This window comes from Gorilla gorilla, chromosome 4 (genome assembly GCF_029281585.2).
Source record: "Gorilla gorilla gorilla isolate KB3781 chromosome 4, NHGRI_mGorGor1-v2.1_pri, whole genome shotgun sequence".
NCBI classification, from domain to species: domain Eukaryota; kingdom Metazoa; phylum Chordata; class Mammalia; order Primates; family Hominidae; genus Gorilla; species Gorilla gorilla.
The window spans coordinates 98,804,967-98,824,787 of NC_073228.2; the positions used below are offsets into that span (position 1 = coordinate 98,804,967).

At 33.8% G+C, this 19,821-nt stretch overlaps 1 protein-coding gene across 2 annotated transcripts in view; it reads left to right on the top strand.

The window, feature by feature from the left end:
* SLF1 (SMC5-SMC6 complex localization factor 1) overlaps positions 1-15,301 on the top strand; it is a 77,984-nt gene extending 62,683 nt beyond the window's left edge. For both annotated transcript variants that reach the window (XM_055387136.2, XM_031011412.3), the window contains exons 16-21: positions 6,049-6,194; positions 7,952-8,115; positions 8,922-9,055; positions 11,015-11,107; positions 11,525-11,707; positions 14,270-15,301. In XM_055387136.2, the coding sequence (XP_055243111.2) occupies positions 6,049-6,194; positions 7,952-8,115; positions 8,922-9,055; positions 11,015-11,107; positions 11,525-11,707; positions 14,270-14,751 (1,202 nt within the window). In that variant the 3' untranslated portion in view covers positions 14,752-15,301. The remainder of the gene's footprint in view (positions 1-6,048; positions 6,195-7,951; positions 8,116-8,921; positions 9,056-11,014; positions 11,108-11,524; positions 11,708-14,269) is intronic.
* Positions 15,302-19,821: the final 4,520 nt, after the last annotated feature.

A 19,821-nucleotide genomic window follows, 5' to 3' on the forward strand; every position in this document is an offset into this window, starting at 1 on the left:
ATTTGCTAGAATGGGAACTAAGCATTTGACTAACAGAATTTCCTGTTTTCATTCCTTAATGAAATTTGAGTTTGGAGACCTAGTAGAGGATTAGCAGTGGCTTTAGAGATTATCAGGATAGTTAGATGTCTTGTTTCCAATACATAGTAATTGCCCTTAAGGAATTACAATTTATTTTATAGTTTAGCCAAATGCATGAAATAATAAGGGTTGTATTAAAAGGATTCTACTACCTGTTACACATTTGCTTCAATGCTTTCTTCACTAATATTCTGAATTTCCCTTCGCTTTAAAGCGGGACATTGTTATCTAGTGTTATTTTCAGTTTTCACATGACAAGTGTAAAACCTAGAACTTTGATTCTGTGAGTAACATGAACTTAAACTGAACCTTAGTGTTACTATTATGATCCTGTCACAGATTATTTTGCTCCCAAAGATCTATTAATATATTTGATCACTAACATTCAAAACTTTCGATGAGACTTAAATTGTCACTATTGAAAACTACTTTTAAGCCTTTTTCTTTACCTTTCTCAAAATGTACACATGTGCATGTGCACACACACGCAGTTGGTTGCTTAGGCTTCAAATTCGGTTATAGCTAGGCAGTTTAAAAGTTTTAAACATTATTTCTTTTGTCTTTTTTTTGAGACAGAGTCTTACTCTGTCCCCCAGGCTGGAGTGCAGTGGCATGATCTCGGCTCACTGCGATCTCTGCCTCCCCAGTTCAAGCGATTCTTGTGCCTCAGCCTCCCAAGTAGCTGGGGTTATAGGTGTATGCCGCCAAGCCTGGCTAACTTTTTGTATTTTTAGTAGAGATGGGGGTTTCACCATGTTTGCAAGGCTGGTCTCAAACTCCAGACCTCAGGTGATCTGCCCACCTTGGCTTCCCAGGTGCTGGGATTACAGGTGTGAACCACTGCACCCAGCCAAAAGTTTTAAACATGTATTTCTAAAAATGGTTCAAATTAATATTTTTCTATTTTTTTTATTTTTTATTTTTTATTTATTACTATTATACTTTAAGTTTTAGGGTACATGTGCACAATGTGCAGGTTAGTTACATATGTATACATGTGCCATGCTGGTGCGCTGCACCCATAAACTCGTCATTTAGCATTAGGTATATCTCCTAATGCTATCCCTCCCCCCTCCCCCCACCCCACAACAGTCCCCAGAGTGTGATGTTCCCCTTCCTGTGTCCATGTGTTCTCACTGTTCAGTTCCCACCTATGAGTGAGAATATGTGGTGTCTTGTTTTTTGTTCTTGCGATAGTTTACTGAGAATGATGATTTCCAATTTCATCCATGTCTAGTTTTTTCTTTTCTGTTAGTGCAGGTTGATGTTTAACCTTTGTCAAGAGACAGAAATCCAGTGAACATTTTATCATAAACCAGTAGCCTCCAGCCTGGGGGACAGAGTGAGACTCTTCTCAACAACAAAAAATAATGTTTAAAACTTAAATTGCCTAGCTATAACCAAATTTGAAGGCTAAGCAACCAACTGTGCGTGTGTGTGCATGCACGCATGTGCACACATATACATTTGGAGAAAGGTAAAGAAAAAGGATTAAAAACACTTTTCAATAGTGACAATTTAAATCTCATCTAAAGTTTTGAATGTTAGTGATCAAATATATTAATAGATCTTTGGGAGCAAAATAATCCTTCAACAGGATTATAACAGTAACACTAAGGTTGAGTTTAAGCTCATGTTAGTCACACACAGAATCAAAATTCTGGGGTGTTGTAATAATGTCCATTTTGTTCATATTTTGATGAAGAATTTTGAAATTCATTGTCTGCCACCTCTTTTTTTTCCCTCATTTCTTTTCTTTGCGGATATTCCTTTCTTTTAAAAAAAATCATTTATTTTGCATTATTCTTCTACTCAGTTACTATCTTTTGCTTTTCCCAAGTCATTAGTAAAGATGTTATAATTTCACTGTTATATAACTTCCAGTTGAAGATATCGGTCCATCTTTCTCAATTATGGTAAACTTGATGTTCTAATATTTCCTAGTTCAGAAGTGCAAAATTCATACTGTGACACAACTGAGATTCACATCTATCAAATTCATTTCAGTTTAGTATAATTTTTAGTTTATAATTGTTTTGTCAAGAATTAAGGCAACAGATATTTTAGAAGATAAATAAAATTTTTTCCATCAGATCTCATGTTCATCAGTTCCTAATAGATGCCACTCTATGTTGTTTCTAAACACTTTGGACAGAAATTTTCTTTTCTGTATTTTAAGCTCAAATTATCTGAAATTTCTTTTTTATGCCTAATTGAAATTCCTCATGTAGTGGCTTAAACTACAGATTCACAAAATTTGTTCAATGTTAAGTACCAGACAGTAAATATTACTGGCTTTTTAGGCCCTACAGTCTCTCCCTGCCACTCAACTTTGCAGTTGTAGTAAGAAAGCAGCCATACACAATACATAAACAGACAGCATGGCTGTGTTCCAGTAAAACTTTATTCGTAAAAACAGGCAGCACACCATAGTTTGCCAATCCTGACTTAAACGTATTTCTTCTCCAGTTGTTTCAGTGGGAAAGAAGACGTCATCAAAGTTTACTATAGTTTTTTTTTCATATCTTTGGAGAACTTTAATAAATTTCCTTTGCCTTTCTCAGATTACATCATTATTGCCTGATAAATACTTTTTCCAACCTTTATTCACTTTTGCTTTGTTATCCCTTAATTTCTTTCCATGCTTCAGACCTTTTTCCTAAATATAAATGTTTATGTATCATTACTAACTCTAAGCCAAAATGTTTCTGTTCTCTTCATTTATTCAGCAAAATTTTATTGGCATTCTACCAGGTGTTGAGCTAAACAGTTTTCTATACAGTGGAAGAAGGAAACAAAACATGGTCCTTGTGGTTTTTTAATTTTATTTTTATTTTTGGAACTTTAAGAGAGATAAATGGTAATTAAGTTAATTTAAATATGTCATTTAAAATAAGTGCTCTGAACAGGAAAAACTAGGTGTTGAGATTGGCGAACTTACTTTTATACTGTATGACGATGGAATGCAGAACATGAAGAGTAAGTAGAAGTTTGACAGCTCAGATTGTTTTAGTCAGAAGGTAACATTTCTGAATAGGAAAAGAAGGCCTGTTTGAGACCTTCTGGGGCCTGGCTGATGGGAAGAGAGGCCAGAATAAGGCCAAACAAGGGTTAAGGGAGTTTGTGTAGGAATTTGTAAGCCTTGTTAAGGAGTTAGAAGCTATTGAAACAAGAGAATGGCATGATCTCATTAACTTGATTTAAAAAGATTGTCCCAGCTTGGCTTTCTGTTATTAGTTATTGGTATTTGATAACTGTTCATTCATTCATCTGTCAAATACTAAATGTTTACTCTGTACAGATTAATGACCTATATACTGTAAGGACTACAAGTATGACCCTTTCCTTAAAGTTCTTACAGTCCACGGGCTAATTTTCTTGTGTTCTCTTGTTCATCTATTATTTTTTATTCCCCTTGACTTTGTGACCTGGTAATATGTCGACCTGTCATATTAATACTTTGTATTCCTTATTTCTGTAAGCCTACCAGATGTGATCCTTATTAGATAAATAACTCCATTTGTAAATTTCAATGTGAGATCAACTCTTTTGAACTCTACAAGTTATTTCTGCTTTGCTTTTGCCTCTGTCTAGAGTTCTTATGTTAAGAGATCAATTGGTTGCAGTACACTCTGTGATGATAGATAGGCTTTTTAATGTATATAATTAGAGATTAAATGTTCAAATTATCTTTTGATTCTTATCCTTCAGTTTACTGCTTGTACATTTTTAGATAATATTAACAGAGCCTCAGTAGTAGCAAGAGAACGGGTTGTAAGTAATTCTTTTCTCCTTTCCAACTCATAAAAATTGTATCTTGGCCAGGTGCGGTGGGTCACCCCTGTAATCCCAGCACTTTGGGAGGCCAAGGCGGGCAGATCACAAGGTCAGGAGATCGAGACCATCCTGGCTAACACGGTGAAACCCTGTCTCTACTAAAAATACAAAAAATTAGCTGGGCGTGGTGGCGAGCACCTGTAGTCCCAGCTACTCGGGAAGCTGAGCCAGGAGAATGGTGTGAACCCGGGAGGCAGAGGTTGCAGTGAGCCGAGATCGCACCGCTGCACTCCAGCCTGGGCAATAGAGCAAGACTCTGTCTCAAAAAAAAAAAAAAAATGTATCTCTGTAGAGGCCATATTGGAAGGGATTATCTAAATTCAGTGATAATGTATCTGTTTGGGGTTAGTTGTATCTGGTTAACATCTGACCTGAAGCCATTTGCCCAAAGGTTTAAACACTCCTTATGACAAGCTGCCACAAGGCAAGGGAAGGGCATCAGATCTCTTTAGTCAAGGCAAGTTTCTCAGCCTGTATACTGGTTATGTTTTGGGCTGGATAATTATTTGTTGTTGGGGCTGTCCTGTGTATTGCAGCGTCCTGGGCCTTTGCCCACTAGATGCCAATAGCATCCCTTTCCCCAATGTGGCAACCAGTAATTACCAAATGTTACCTGAGAGCAAATCCTCTTTTACTTCTCCCATCCACTATTGAAAATCAGAGTCAAGGGTCAAGGACTACAAGACACTAGAGCCCCAGCCTTTTATGAAGGCATCGGAGCAGGACATTGACTGGGTGTCTGCATTCTCTTCACCCTGAAAGAATTCCACCCCTGAATAGAGAGGCCAGCTTTTATGCCTTATACTGCTATTAAGTTTATCATTGTCTGATTTTAAAACAATATTTTAACTTAATGCTTATAATTTTAATTCTTCTCTTCTGCTGTTTATTATGTTTACTTTGCTAACTGTATTGACTTATTCTTTATCCTTCCAGTATTTATAATCTGCCTTATTGTATAATATCACAGCTTTTTTATATTGTTTGTAATTTTAGCTTTTTTGATATCCTCTTGGTTGGTCTTATTTATTCTTTCATTATCATTTTGTTGCATTTTCATTATGTTACATAGAGAATATTAATAGTTTATAATATTAAATAGATCACATGGGAAGTAGTCACTCCTTTATCACTTTCAATTCATGGGTATATTTATGCATTTTCTTCTTATTGAAGTTCTTGAGGTTTTGTAGAAGATATTTGAGGCTCTTGGTGTTTTCTTGTTTTTTGTTTCATCATTTAAAATTATCCACCATCTGGCACGCACCTGTAGTCCCAGCTACTTGGGAGGCTGAGGCAGGAGAATCGCTTGAACCTGGGAGGCGGAGGTTGCAGTGAGCCGAGATCGCACCACTGCACTCCAGCCTGGCAACAGAGCGAGACTCCGTCTCAAAAAAAAAAAAAAATTTATCCACGATCCCCCGTAGTAGAGTGGGTGCAAACTTCTGAGGAAGTCGTTATACATGCTCGTTTCATGTTTTTCTTCTTTATACATGCTCCTGTTTCATGTTTTTCTTTATACATGCTCATTTCATGTTTTTCTTGTTTACCTTGTGCCTTTCTTGTTTTTCTTCTTTACCTTGTGCCTTTCTTCTTGTTTCATGTTTTTCTTCTTTACCTTGTGCCTTTCCTCCTTTTCTGCAGTGATAAGATTCATGGGTGTTGTCATAGGAAGCAGTCTACTTTCTTCCTGTCGACTCAGTACTGATCATTGCAAATTAAATACTTGTATGTTCATTTAAAAACTAATTACTGGTTTTCCAAAGAAGCATCCCTATTGTGGGAAGAGATCTTTAATAGTAGTTGGAAAGTATAGTGATAAATAAAATCCCCTCTATATATTCATATATTACCTAATCTGTATATATGTAATTTCAAGACTTGTATCTGAAATAATCAAACCTAATGATTGTTTTTTTCAAGTGTGAGAACATGTGCCATTAAATATTTTCTCTTAAAAGTCAAGGAATAGTGATATGACCTATTTTTTGTGGATTAAAATCATGTGGATGAATCTTATAGGTGTAAGAGCTCTCATTTGACAGAATAAACTTCACTAAGGAAATAGCCTATGGAAAAAATTGTATAGGATACAGCAATAACTATATTGACTTACCTTATGTTCTCCAGACTTTTCTTCACAGGAATTAGAGATTTTCATTTGCTCCTTTTCCTCCTCCTGGCTTCAAATGTTTGTTGCAGAGGCAGTCTTTAAAAAGTTGTGTCTACAGAGCTCTGGCAGTGTTTCTTCTGAGCCACTCTCTCTTCAGAAAATGGTAAGTACCTCTCTATTCTGGTTCTTCACGTTTTCAAGAAGTGAGTTCACAAACTCAATTTTATTTATTTATTTATTTATTTTGAGATGGAGGCTTGCTCTGTCTCCCAGGCTGGAGTGCAGTGGCGCAGTCGCGGCTCACTGTAAGCTCTGCCTCCTGGGTTCATGGCATTCTCCTGCCTCAGCCTCCCGAGTAGCTGGGCTACAGGCGCCCACCACCATACCCAGCTAATTTTTTTGTATTTTTAGTAGAGACGGGGTCTCGATCTCCTGACCTCGTGATCTGCCTGCCTCGGCCTCCCAAAGTGCTGGGATTACAGGCGTGAGCCACCATGCCTGGCCCACAAACTCAATTTTAAAAAATTCTTAGTTATTTCAAGTAAGTAGGCAGAATATATTAATTCATAAATATTTCAATTCTGTATAAAAGCTAGTATATTTCTGTCTCTAAATAGAGTAATGAAAGCCAGCGGCCGTGCTGAGTGCCTGTAGGTGAGTGCCTGTAGTTCCACCTACTCAGGAGACTGAGGCGGGAGGATTGCTTAATCCCCAGAATTTGAAGCTGTAGTGCATTATGGTTGCACTTGTGCATAGCCACTGCATTCCATCCTGGACAACATAGTGAGACCCCTTCTCCAGGGGCAGTGGGGGGAAGGTAATCACCAAATAGAAATTTTAAGGCCGAGCATGATGGCTCCTGCCTATAATTCTAACACTTTTGGAAGCTGAGGCAGGAGGATCCCTTGAGCCCAGGAGTTCGAGACCAGCCTGGGCAACATAGCAAGACTCTGTCTCTAAAAAAAAGTTAAATTAGCTGGGCATGGTGGCACATGCCTGTGGTCCCAGCTACTCGGGAGGCTGAGGTGGGAGGATCCTTAATCCCAGGAGGTTGAGGCAGCAGTGACCTGTGATAACCACTGTACTCTAGCCTAGGTGGCACACTAAGACCCTGTCTCGACAACAACAACAACAACAAAAAAGAAAGAAAAGAAAGGAAAGGAAAAAGAAATTTTAATTACTTTTGAGTGTAGCCAAGGGTTGATCATAGAAAAGTAAAAAATCCTTGTTTCCTAATAAAATTCCTACATAGGTTATTATTTTGGAAAGAACTAGATCCAACAAAATTCTAAATGGTATTTAAAAAGCAAAATATTATGCATATAAGCTACATTTGATTTAAAGTTTTCCAGTTTTATTTTGGCTATCTTTAGATATTAATATTAATAATAATTATTAATTATTATTAATATTAATAATTAGGTACTATTAATTTAGATATTTAGATATTAATATCTATCTTTAGATATTAGTCAAATTCTGTTTTGCAACAATCCTTTAAGGATGTTTTTATTCCTTATTTTGTTTTCTGTTGAAGAAAGACTTGTTTTCTGTTCAAGGCATTATCAGAATGGAAATTACAAAATACCAGTTGTATGTAAATCATACATATAAAATATGCAAATGAATCATACCTGTTGGGCATAAGACTAATCAAAAGAGCTTTCCTAAATGAGGATCAAAATTGAATTAGAAAAAAATAATTATTTTTAAGAAGGTGTTTTTCTGCTTGTTCACATGGTATTGACTTTGACACAAAGCTAGTTTTAATATTTTATTATGTTCAACCAAGATAGAGTGGCAACCATAGTGATGCAACCAAGAAAATATAACCAAATGTAATAGTGAAATGAATCAAATAATTTCTCTTTACTGCTGTTTTTGTAGTTGAGAAAATAATGCAATATTATTTTTCAACAGGTATATTCCTATTTACCAGCCTTGGGGAAAACTGGTGTGCTTGGGTCTGGAAAGATTCAGGTATCAAAGAAAATAGGACAGCGGCCTTGTTTTGACTCTCAGAGAGCCTTACTAATGCTGAATGGTACTAAACAAAAACAAGTCGAAGGGCTGCCAGAGTTACCGTAAGTGATGCTGATATCCCAGCTGTGCTTTGTTTTGGAGTACAGCTCTTTTTCTGATGCATTTCTTGAACTTAATGGTTATCTGTGATACTGTCTGGATTATACTGATTAGATCAAAACTCAATTTTAGATCTATTTGATCGACATTTTCTGTTTCTGTAATTCAAGGTACATGCTTTCTAAGTGCTTCCCAAAAGAAATAAAACTGCTCATCAAATTATTGATGAATTATTGATGAAATACAGTTCCACACAATTTTTGCCCTATGATCTGAATGACTACTTTGCCATAATATAGATGGGATTTCAGAATGCATGGTCATATGAGATATCCTGTATCATTATAGTAGTTTCCCCAAAATGAGAAACCTCCTCTAAAAGTATAAGGTGTACAAAAGTGTATGTTGTATAAAACTCAGAAAGCCTGAAAGCTTCCATGAGAGGAAGAAGAGAATAGAATCAGAATATGAAAGTAAGAATGGGGAGCAGAGGCCTGCTTGATCTTAGCTTTCTGCTTTATTCTCTCTGCCAAATATGGTTTAACTGGTCTTTTTCTCTTTATTTGACATTCTGTATTTATAAATTTAGTGAGCAGTTGGGGGAGTAAGACTAATAAAAGAAAATTAGTATACTGAAGTTTGTTTCTACACAGTTGAAATAAATTTTAAAATTAGAAAGCAGTAAAGATTGAATGAGTAAGGGAGTTTAAATTAAAAGGGGGCTAGACTTTTAAAAAATACCATCTAATGTATGCTGGCACGCCTTGCTGAAAAACAAGCTTTCATTATTTCTTACTTTTCCTTTCAGAGACCTGAACCTTGCTAAATGTTCCTCATCATTAAAAAAATTAAAAAAGAAGTCAGAAGGAGAATTGTCATGTTCCAAGGAGAATTGCCCCTCTGTAGTTAAAAAGATGAATTTTCACAAGACTAATCTAAAAGGTATTCCAAGTATCTAAATTAATTTATGCTAAGAACTTTTCATGGTTATAGTCAGTACTTGCAGGTTTCACACATTTGCCCTGATGAATACTTGAACTTAAATATTGGACTAGGTCCAGAAAGTACCTTCTTGGATAACATATTATTTTCTTGAACTGTCATTTATGCAAAGAAAGTGACTGTTTAATAACCAGTATAATAGAGTATTCTTTCCTTTTTTTCCTCTCCCTGCCATTACAGATATGAAACACAGTGTAGCATTCATTGAGCTCATTCCAGACTTGCCCGCCTTACTTTTCTATTCCATCTCAACCTGTGCTGCTTAGGATCAGTGTCTTCTGATTTGAAAGTATAATTCAGTCTTCATCTCTTTCAGTCCTAGACATTTTGTGAACAAAGAATGAAGAGTAGGCTATGTTACATAGCTGTGTTAAGCATATGGGCTCTTTTCTTCCAGGCATTGAGCCCAGACTATGAAATGTGTTTGGCTTTTGGTTCTAACTATACTGGAACCTAAGTACCTAAAGGATGAAATAACAAGAATAGCATAATAATTCACTTTCGCACCTCTTTTACTTAGCCACCTCTTAACTTGCAAATGGATCTTCCAGAAGTCTATACCTGGCCGAAGTAAATTGCTGAGTCTTTTTTGTTGTTGTTGTTTATGAGTTATATCTTGTTTTTAATACAAATATTAACATTATGACACCCATGGAAATAGTGACAGTGAAGCACTTACATTTCAATGTGATATAAGTTCATAATTGCATATTACAGATTCAAAATAACTGTCCATTTGACTTGGAATCTGAAAATTATATTAGATGAGAACTCAGATATTAATTTCACAAATCAGCGTTCTTTTTCTTTGTTTTATTGTTTCAGAAAGTAAAATGAATATGAATGATTTTAGGCAGAACAGCAGAAGGAACTGGGAGAGAGGAAGAGAATTGAGATATAGTAGAGAAAAACTTCAAAAGCTTTTTATGCATGTAAAAAAATGTTTTTGTAGAAGTCCAGAGATAATCTGTAAAACTGAACACTGTAAAAATGTGCTACTTAGTATTTTATAGCAAGAACAAATTAGATTCAGTATTTCATTTTGTTTCCTAAGCAGTCATTTATAGTAATTTTTTTAAAATTCCCCTTAAATAATCACTTATATCTTATTAATCTTGGTTATAACAGTGATGGATAATAGACAATTTTAGCCAGAAGGCATTAATTGAGTCTCTCCTAGAAAAAACCTTGTCATTTCTATTTGTTACTCTTGTTCAGCTTTAAATGGTACTAGGGATTTTTTTTTTTTTTTTACATCCGCGCGTGTGTGTGTGTGTGTGTGTGTGTGGTGTGTTTATATTAAGATTCCTCCATTTCTCCCTCTCTCTGCTGTTGTAGCCAAGCCAGACAGCCTATTGAGAAGCAGCAAACCATCTGTTAATGGATTTGAAGTTCTGAATTATACTTGAGTGTGTAGAGGCACTCATGCTTAGCCAGAAACATTCATTTGAATTAAGCTATAAATGCTGTATAAAAAAGAGCCATACATTTAACGTAGGTTCATGAATAAATTTAAGAGAGGGCAATTGCACTCTAAACTTTTATTGCTGCAAAACCCAGTATTTTTGGTGTTCTCTGATCATTTGGGGGTTTTATAGCAGGATTGAAGCTTTAAACCTTGAACTAGGGGAGACAATGCCTGTATTAAACCTTTTGCAGTAGAATTTCATTGCTGAATTGCTGATAGAACAGAAGCACTATGGATTGGTGGGGGTCCTTCCCCTTCCCACCCCCCACCCCCGCCTTTTTTAATGCGGGAGATGTTTAAACCAGTCAAAAGAAGAATTCAATAAATAATTTTCTGGCATGGGGCCAGATCTCCTAGTTCATGCCCTTTGATTATTTTCTTTAGTTGATATCTTGTCTTCTCTGGAATAATCTATTAATTTTTTATGGCAGGAGAAACAGCCCTGCATAGAGCTTGCATAAATAACCAAGTGGAGAAATTGATTCTTCTTCTCTCTTTGCCAGGAATAGACATCAATGTTAAAGGTAAGTTTTAAATCTTTGTGGTCTAGTCCAATGTCTTAATATTTGTGATATTAAACAGTTTTATATCACATTAAGAAAAATTATTTAAGTAAATTTACCTAAGGTATCTTAAAACTATAAGAAAAATTTCTTAGCAAAGCCAAGAAATTTCTCATATATTGATTTATAACTAATGGTATAAAAACATTTTTTGGTGTCCATATTTTGATAATACCCAACATTAATATTTTAAAACTGTTTTTATTTTAATTTTTTAAGGTAGAAATATGATTACACCCTAGACATTTTTATCACAGCATTCTTTTTGTATATGAAGCACCTAGAAAGTCACACTGATGAGAAAAGTAGAACATCAGTACTTTTCTACCAAAAGTCCTACTTCTGCTGTTTTAAAACTTGCCTTGATTTCTAATTTAGACAATGCTGGCTGGACGCCTTTGCATGAAGCCTGTAACTATGGCAACACAGTGTGTGTCCAGGAAATTTTGCAACGTTGTCCAGAGGTAGATCTGCTCACTCAAGTGGACGGGGTGACTCCTTTGCATGATGCACTGTCAAACGGACATGTAGAAATTGGCAAGCTGCTACTACAGCATGGGGGTGAGTGTGTTTATGCTAAATGGGTTTTGATAAATTATCCAGTTTTTTGATGAATCCTGCAGAGGTAGATAGCATTTTATGTTTAAAATCTGTAAGGAAAGATGCCTTTATTTCATATTAATGAAAAAGTAAGGATAAAAAGTCTCCTAAAACGTAAGCACCTTTTATTAGTAGAGATAAAAGCCTTTTCATAATGTATATTTGTTTATGTATATATTATTAAGCCTATTTAGGTTCGTGTATGAGAGTCTGTTTTTGAATTGAGTTTGCTGGTTTTAAATATTTATCTTTTTCCTTCAGGTGTGTAATGTCTTTGTGAGCCAGTCATTTCTGAAAGCTTATTGATAAATGGATATAAATGTTCAATTGTGATTACCTGGATTTTTTCATTTCCTGTATGTAACTACAAACTCAATCTTATTTTTAATGAGTCATTTCTGTACAGACTGTAAAAAAATGATATCCTAGAATATTTTTCGTCATTCACATTTTGCAGCCAATTAAGTTAAAGCAGGAGGATTTTCAAATGGTGATAACTGTTATGCAGGGGTTTTGTGAAGGAGGTAACTTGAGCTGAATATTCATCTGCGTTTTTCCTGCTGATTTTTGATCTTTGCTTTCAGCAAGGCCTCACATTATTTCAGTGTCATTCTTCTTATATCTAAACTGAATAATATAAATTTTACAACAAAATGTTCAAAACGGATTGGTGCTTTTAAAAGAAAAAAAGAAAACTGATGACCAGCTTAGAAAATGGAAACAAAGATTTGTAGAAATTACTTGTCGTTTTTATTTGTATTAATTTTACATTTAAATTTAACATTATCTTATCCTGTAATTAAAACATTTGATTGTGCATAAAGACAAAAAGTGTATTTTCTTAAGATGTCTTTTTAGTATATATGCATCTAAGGAAGGCTGTATAGCATGGGAGTTTAAGATATTTGGTTATATATAGTCTTCTCCTGCCCCCTAAAGGCCTTAGTGTGTCTGTTTTACTGATATCATTTCATAGTCAATGTTTTTCAGTTCTTCTACCTTGTTTTTTTTAGTATTCTGTGTTTACTAAACCATAAGTTCTACCTCCTCAATGTTTTATTTTTCTACTCAGCCGTGTGTCTGGCATTCAGGCCAATATTTGTTAGGAGCCATTATTGTATTAGGTCCAGCTCTTCAGTAGAGTATGGCATTATACCAACCAATGTGAATTTTTCTAGGGCCGTTAGTGGAGAATAGTAAAGAGATGAGTTTCTCATCCTAGAAGAGGAAATCTAATTGTATTTGTTTTTATCAAGGTCCTTTGGCAATCGTACAGACTTGTTTCTGCCTTAGTCATATTCTGGGTTTGGACCTGTCAAGTGGTTTGACACTTATATTGAAGTAACTGCATTATCTATTCATTGTGAGTCACTCAGCCTCAAGAGCAATAATTTCAAGAATTTATTTATTTCTCTAAAACGTTTGTTTACTTTTGGTATCCTGTGTCCGTAATTTTGTCTTTTTTTTTTTTAAACAGAAGTAACTTGGAACAATTTTTTTGAGATGTTGGCACAGTGAAAAGGAGCCTAATTTTGTTTTAGAATTATCTTCTTTCCATAAATTATACATTAATCATATTATCAATGGTTGATCTTTTATATTAAGTACATTTTATATCTATGCTATTATATATGTCTGATCAGAGTCATCATTATGAATTTTAGCAGTTATAATCAATTCTCTCTTTCTGACAATATGATCTATGTTATAATTGTAGGACCTTGTGATTATGTCTGCTAGTACTAAAATCTTTATATCCCCTGTAATGTTTTTATGGCCAAGTGCATAAATAATTATAAGACTTGACTGATGAAGGCAAAAGTACTCCTATACTTTGCTGTGTAACCAAATACTGAGTTATGTTTTGCCTTCTCCACATCATCCTTTAGTACTTAGTGGATAAACTCTATCTTTAGTACTTTCTAAGTAGGTAGTTAAATGAGTTTAACTAGTATAGATGGATGAGATCTGAGTTTGATCTAGAAGAATTAATATGTAATTTGTGTGAACCAGTTACCTGTACTAAACATTGAACACAAGCAAGGGTAATATGAAAACTGTTCTCTATCTGTGCAAGGTTTTGTAGTCTTTGCACTGCTAGAATTGTTTATTAGCAATGAAAGGGGCACTACTTTTTCCTCTTGGTGATATTTTGAGATACCCCTGAGGCTCTTGTATAGAATTTATAAGATGAATACATTTTTAAGATTTCTTCTGGGAACACTGAAATTCTTATTTTAAAATCACAGTTGATAAAGTTTTATAAAAGTTTTTATTTGTAGTTGTATTTATTATTTATTTAACGAAGGCATGCACGTTTGGGGAAACCTTATTAGGTAATTGACTAGAATTTTTTTAATGTACCTTTATTCGTCTATAGTCAGTTAATTGTGTCGACATGAATTAATACAAAATATGATTGCAAAGAAAGCACTGGATGCTTTGGGAAAAAGGAGAAAAGAGCTGTTAAGCTGCCAAAATAGAAATGTTTTACTTGCAACATTTTGCATTTTCTTTTCACAGGCCCAGTGCTTTTACAACAGAGGAATGCTAAGGGAGAATTGCCCTTGGATTATGTGGTTTCACCTCAAATCAAAGAAGAACTGTTTGCTATTACAAAAATAGAAGATACAGTGGAGAACTTTCATGCACAAGCAGAGAAACATTTTCATTACCAGCAACTTGAATTTGGCTCCTTTTTACTTAGTAGGATGTTGCTAAATTTTTGTTCAATTTTTGATTTATCTTCACAGTTCATTTTAGCTTCCAAAGGGTTAACTCATCTAAATGAACTGCTTATGGCTTGTAAAAGTCATAAAGAAACCACCAGTGTTCATACTGACTGGTTATTGGATCTTTATGCTGGAAATATAAAGACATTGCAGAAACTCCCACACATTCTTAAGGAACTGCCTGAGAATTTGAAAGTGTGTCCTGGGGTACACACTGAGGCCTTGATGGTAACGTTGGAAATGATGTGTCGGTCAGTCATGGAGTTTTCATGATGATGCTAGAAAGTATGGATTGACTTTCTAAATCTGTTCAGTTTGCATTGGTACTTACTGTGGACTTCATAGCTTACTGACAGATAGTAATTTGATTTATTTATTGACAGACTTTGCAGCCTTGCTAAATTTTAAAAGCATTTTTTAAAAAAACTTCTACAAAACTCTAGTATGGGCTTCTGACTTTTTCCAGGGTGTAGAATTTGACTCAAAAGTAAAAATAATTTTATTTTAGTATATTCTACTTTCATTAATTTTTTTTGTTCTGAAAGTGATATTATATTGTACATGTAAAATTAATTTAAATATTTTTTCAAATCAAAATGTAATGTCCTGTATTCTAGATGTTCTAGGTCTTAGAATCATGGCAGGCATATTCATACAAATGCGTACCTATAAACTTGTAGCTCCTGACTCTTAGGGATGGATTTTGAGGAAAAAACAAGACTAAACAAAAACATGTAGCTCCCTGTTTCTTCTCTCTAGGTTGTTGGACTGAAATATGCATTTTAGCTTTGTGTGTTTCTAAAATAAACATTTCTAAAATTTACAGTAATAATTAATATTCTTTTGGTTTTTAAATGCAGCAAATATGCAGAGTCTGACAGTTCAATTCCTTGATCTGTTTTATTTTAGCAATTCATATACAAAATGTATCTGTCGCTGCCCTATGTAACCCAGTATTCTGTACCTGAAAACATTCTGCTGCATAGGTTTATGAGTTTAATATTAAGATATTGAGTGGCATCTAAGTAATAGATTTGAGATTATTTAAGATCTTAATATATAGTATGAATTTACTGAGTAATAATGTTTTAATTTGCAGTTTTTCCTAATAGCAGTTTGTAGTAAAACTAAAAGAAAGGGTGTGGATAATAACCACTTTTGAAATTGGAGTTTCTTCACTACTGGGAGTAAGTTACATTATGATACAGGTGGAAAATAAACACTTCCATTTAGCTTTTATGTAATTCAAGTGATGACTTTAGCAGTTAATCTGCTAAAGCAACACACTTCAGTTTTATTTTGGAAATAGATATTTTAACAAGATACAAATGCTCAGTATCATATTACTGGGTTTGTAATCTAAATTGAAAACTGCTACATCAGTATGAAAAAATATTTTAAATAAGTACTTTTTCCACACATACTCAGGAAATACTAGTTTCTATTTAGCCTTCAAATTTGGCATCATACAAATCTCTTTATTATTAATCTGCCAAAGTATCAGACAAAAAGTGATATAGTGAAGACTATCTAAGAAAAGTTTAAATGCTTATAGAGAGTAAAGTGCTTCTCCAGATGATGAATAAGAATGTTTTTATTCCAATGAGTACCTCTTTACTTCACTTGTAAAGGTGTCTGGGATAGTGTTTGCTTGGTAAACTAATATAAACTTGTAAACATAGGCTTTGACATCATACACATTTTCAAATCCTTGTCTAGTTTCTTAATAACTAAATTGCAAGGCAAATTCTTTTCTGAGCTTTGGCTTTCCTACATGTCAAATAGAAATCACACCAGGTATCTTTGTCATGATAGAATTGTTAGCATATCACATCATATGACACTTAATAAATATTATTTCCTTTCTAATTCTTACCTCCTCTTTTGATTATAATGAATCATTTAGACAAAAGGCAATATAGTAATTGTTTAAGTTGGTAGTAATTCTAAGGTAATTAAGGAATCAACATCATGAGTTAGGGTTTTATACTGTTAGTACAAAGTAGTTTTCCAAATTAGATGTTCATAACATATATTTGTTTAATTGCAATTAGCATTAATATTTCATAATTGACTGCTCTGTCTGCCAACTTCTACAAGCAGTGATGACATGAAGTGTGAAACAGATGTCATTGAGGTCTCTGCCTTTAAGAAGTTTTACACTTCTTCAGAAGTCCAACGTGGCAAACATAGATTACTGTGTTCTGTGCCCTGGCTAACAATACCAGTATATGAGTATGAATTTAAATTTTCAGGAAAAGGCTTCATTCCCAAAATTACTTCTTATACTTTATTTTAGAAAACATAATAATAATTGCCTTGAATAATTGCCCAAATCTATCTTGGAGGTATAGGAAGAAGAAATTCTCAATAAGTAAAGTATAATTCATAGTCTTAGTCCTAGATTTTCAATTGCAGACTTTTCAAAGTTGCATCTGAAGACAAGGTTGAGAAATGCTATTCTTCACTGTATTTTGCCAGATGTGATATCATAGTTCTATGGAATCATATTTTTAAAATTTCTGTAAGAGACCTTATTACAGTGTAAATAAAGCTGGAGAGGAGATTTCTGAGCAGTTAAGGTTCAGCTTTTCCCCATGCAGTGTTTACTGGCAGTTTCTTAAATCTCTTTGAAGTTAGAGTTTTCTAGGTTGTTAATTTTTAATTTCACTTTGCAGAATAAAATCATCCAAGTATATACATATTCTGTCATTTTATTCATTCCAAGATGACCAGAAAAACATTTATCCTCATAAAAGTCAAATGTGAAATTAATTCCTTTGAATTCAGCATTTCTTGAACACCTACTCTGAACCAGGCGGTGTGCTTGACAAGGGCTAACTACAAAAAAAGAGGAAAGGCCCACAGTCTAGGAAGGTAAATAAGGCTTAAGTATTGTGAATTTTATTGTCTTCTACATCTGCTAAAAAATTAATTTCAGTAATAATTGGTGTTCTGTTTTAGTTTATAAATGTGAATATTCAAGTGTCCAGTACTTTAATCCTTTGATGAGTATTATTTTAGCAATTTTATTTTAGAGTGGATAGGGTGTAGGGTGTGCTTTTGCAGTCTTAGTATTTTTAAGCAAGCACAAATGCATTACACTAAGATACTTTATATAACCTCCAGAAAATATCTGCCATTTTTGTTTATGCTGCTATAGAAAGTTAATTAAATGAATACCTTCACATGAAAAAAATATCCATAGAATGTGCAATCCTTATGCCTTTATACACCTTTCCAGTTAAGCGGTGAACTTGATGAGAGCCTGTCACTGTTGCTCCTTAATCAGTAGGAAGGGGTCATCTTTGAGTGACATGAGGCACTCTTTCCCTGAGGCATTTATCACGTAGCTTTCACGCCAATTGCACCTCCTGCTGACGTGGAACTTGCAAAACTAGGAATGATAATTGTTTTTATGACAAATGTGGATTGAGTTAGAAAGGTCAGTGATAGGGTTATTAGAATTAAGCTCTGCCTGGTGTTGTCAAAACAGGAGACATGGAATTGTTAACTATTCCTTGTAAATCAAATTATGTTATCAGAAAATTCACCTTGTAGGTTAAAATGAACTGTAGTTGGAGAATATACTTTGGTAGTTATTTGTTATATATATTTTGAAAATATTATAGGCTATAAATTAATTAGAAAAGGTTGAAGTGTTGTTTTACTTGGTTCTGAGTATACATTTTCAAGGTAATGCAAATCCTACTCAAAGAAGACCTTTTCAAAGGAAATAAAACATTTTTAACATCATTGATTATTAGATGTTTAAAAAGAGTTTGTCCTCTTAAGTACTTATCTTACAGAACATCTAAAATATGTACAAGCTGTTCCTAATACTTTTTATATTTGAATTTATTACTATGTCTTTTTTAGTGTAAGTATGTAGTTTTGATTATAAATACACTTAAACTATGTTTTTTAAAAAGCTTGAAATACAATCCTTAGTACTAGATATAAGTGATTTTTTTTTTTTAGAATGTTAATACTTTTTGTTTTTCAAGAGATGATCCCTCCCACCCCCTTTTTAAAACAGAAGTGTAATGAACTCTGTTCTGGGTTTTTAAACTACTTGCAGAATTAAAGATCAACAATATTAAGTCAGCAAAGTGACTATTAAACCATATTTCTAACAAAATATGCAGTATTATTATATATGTAATATATCATATTGCCTTTAACAAATATAGACCCCAAAAGCCCTTATGCAAGTATTTATAAATAGTTATTTCCAATTAGAATTAAAACATATACTTCCAAATTAGTCATTTTTGTATCATGGCCCCAAATCTTTTTAGATGTAGAACCCAGATTTGGTAGATCTAATCCTCTTCCTTGCCAAAGTATCTGAGTTGGATCAAGTGAACGTTAATGTATTACGGATGTTAAACATTAATAGAGAATGGCTCACTAGTTTGGGACATACAATTTCATTCTACCAAAGAGTAGAAATTTAAACAAAAAACAAAACAAAAGGTTTAGCACTTCCAAAAAGTCAGGTGCGCTGAACTGAAAATCTGGAATCCAGGTTTGAATTTATACCTATCATACTGTCGTTTATCTTGATAGTAGATGAACTAAAATTACCACTGCTTCTCTATTCTGTCTCAAAGTGAAATAAATAGTAATATTGAAAAATCATTAATCTTAAAGTGTTGACAGATGAAAATAACTTAGTTTGTTGTCAGTGACTTCTCAACCTAAAGGTTAGGTCAACAGTGGTTTATGTCATGACTCTTAATAAATTTTTCTAATGACCAGAATAGTTTGATTTATGATAGTTTTTTTGTTTTTGTTTAAAGGAATATTTATCTTTGTTATCTGGCTTCATCCTAAAGATGCATTTTTCTACTTTGTATTCATTCCTTTTTACATTAGAGATAAAATTACCGAGCAATAAGTAAAATCTGGTAAAATTAAAATATGTGTTTTAAGGAATTTTCCAGGAAAACTTAAAAGCAGAATTGTAAAGGTGAAAACTGGACAAGGGGATGAGGGGAAAAATGGTTAAGAATCATTCTGCTTAAAGGAATCCAAAGGGTAAAGATTTCTAGGTACTGTTTATTATATTGATGGAACTTAATGAAGGTATAAAATCAGACAAGCATGTAGACTAATCTCAGAAATAAACTGGGTCTTTGAAATTTTTGAATAATATTCGATAAACTAAACCAAAGGTCCAGATAATTGTTTTATAGAAGGTTCTTTTGATCGAAATTCAATTTAATCAAAAATAAAGAATAATAAAATTCCAGTTCTAATGGTATCAGAAACAGGCTAGGTTTTTTTTTCACTGTTTTTTAAAAAACAATTGACACATAATAATTGTACATGTTTATT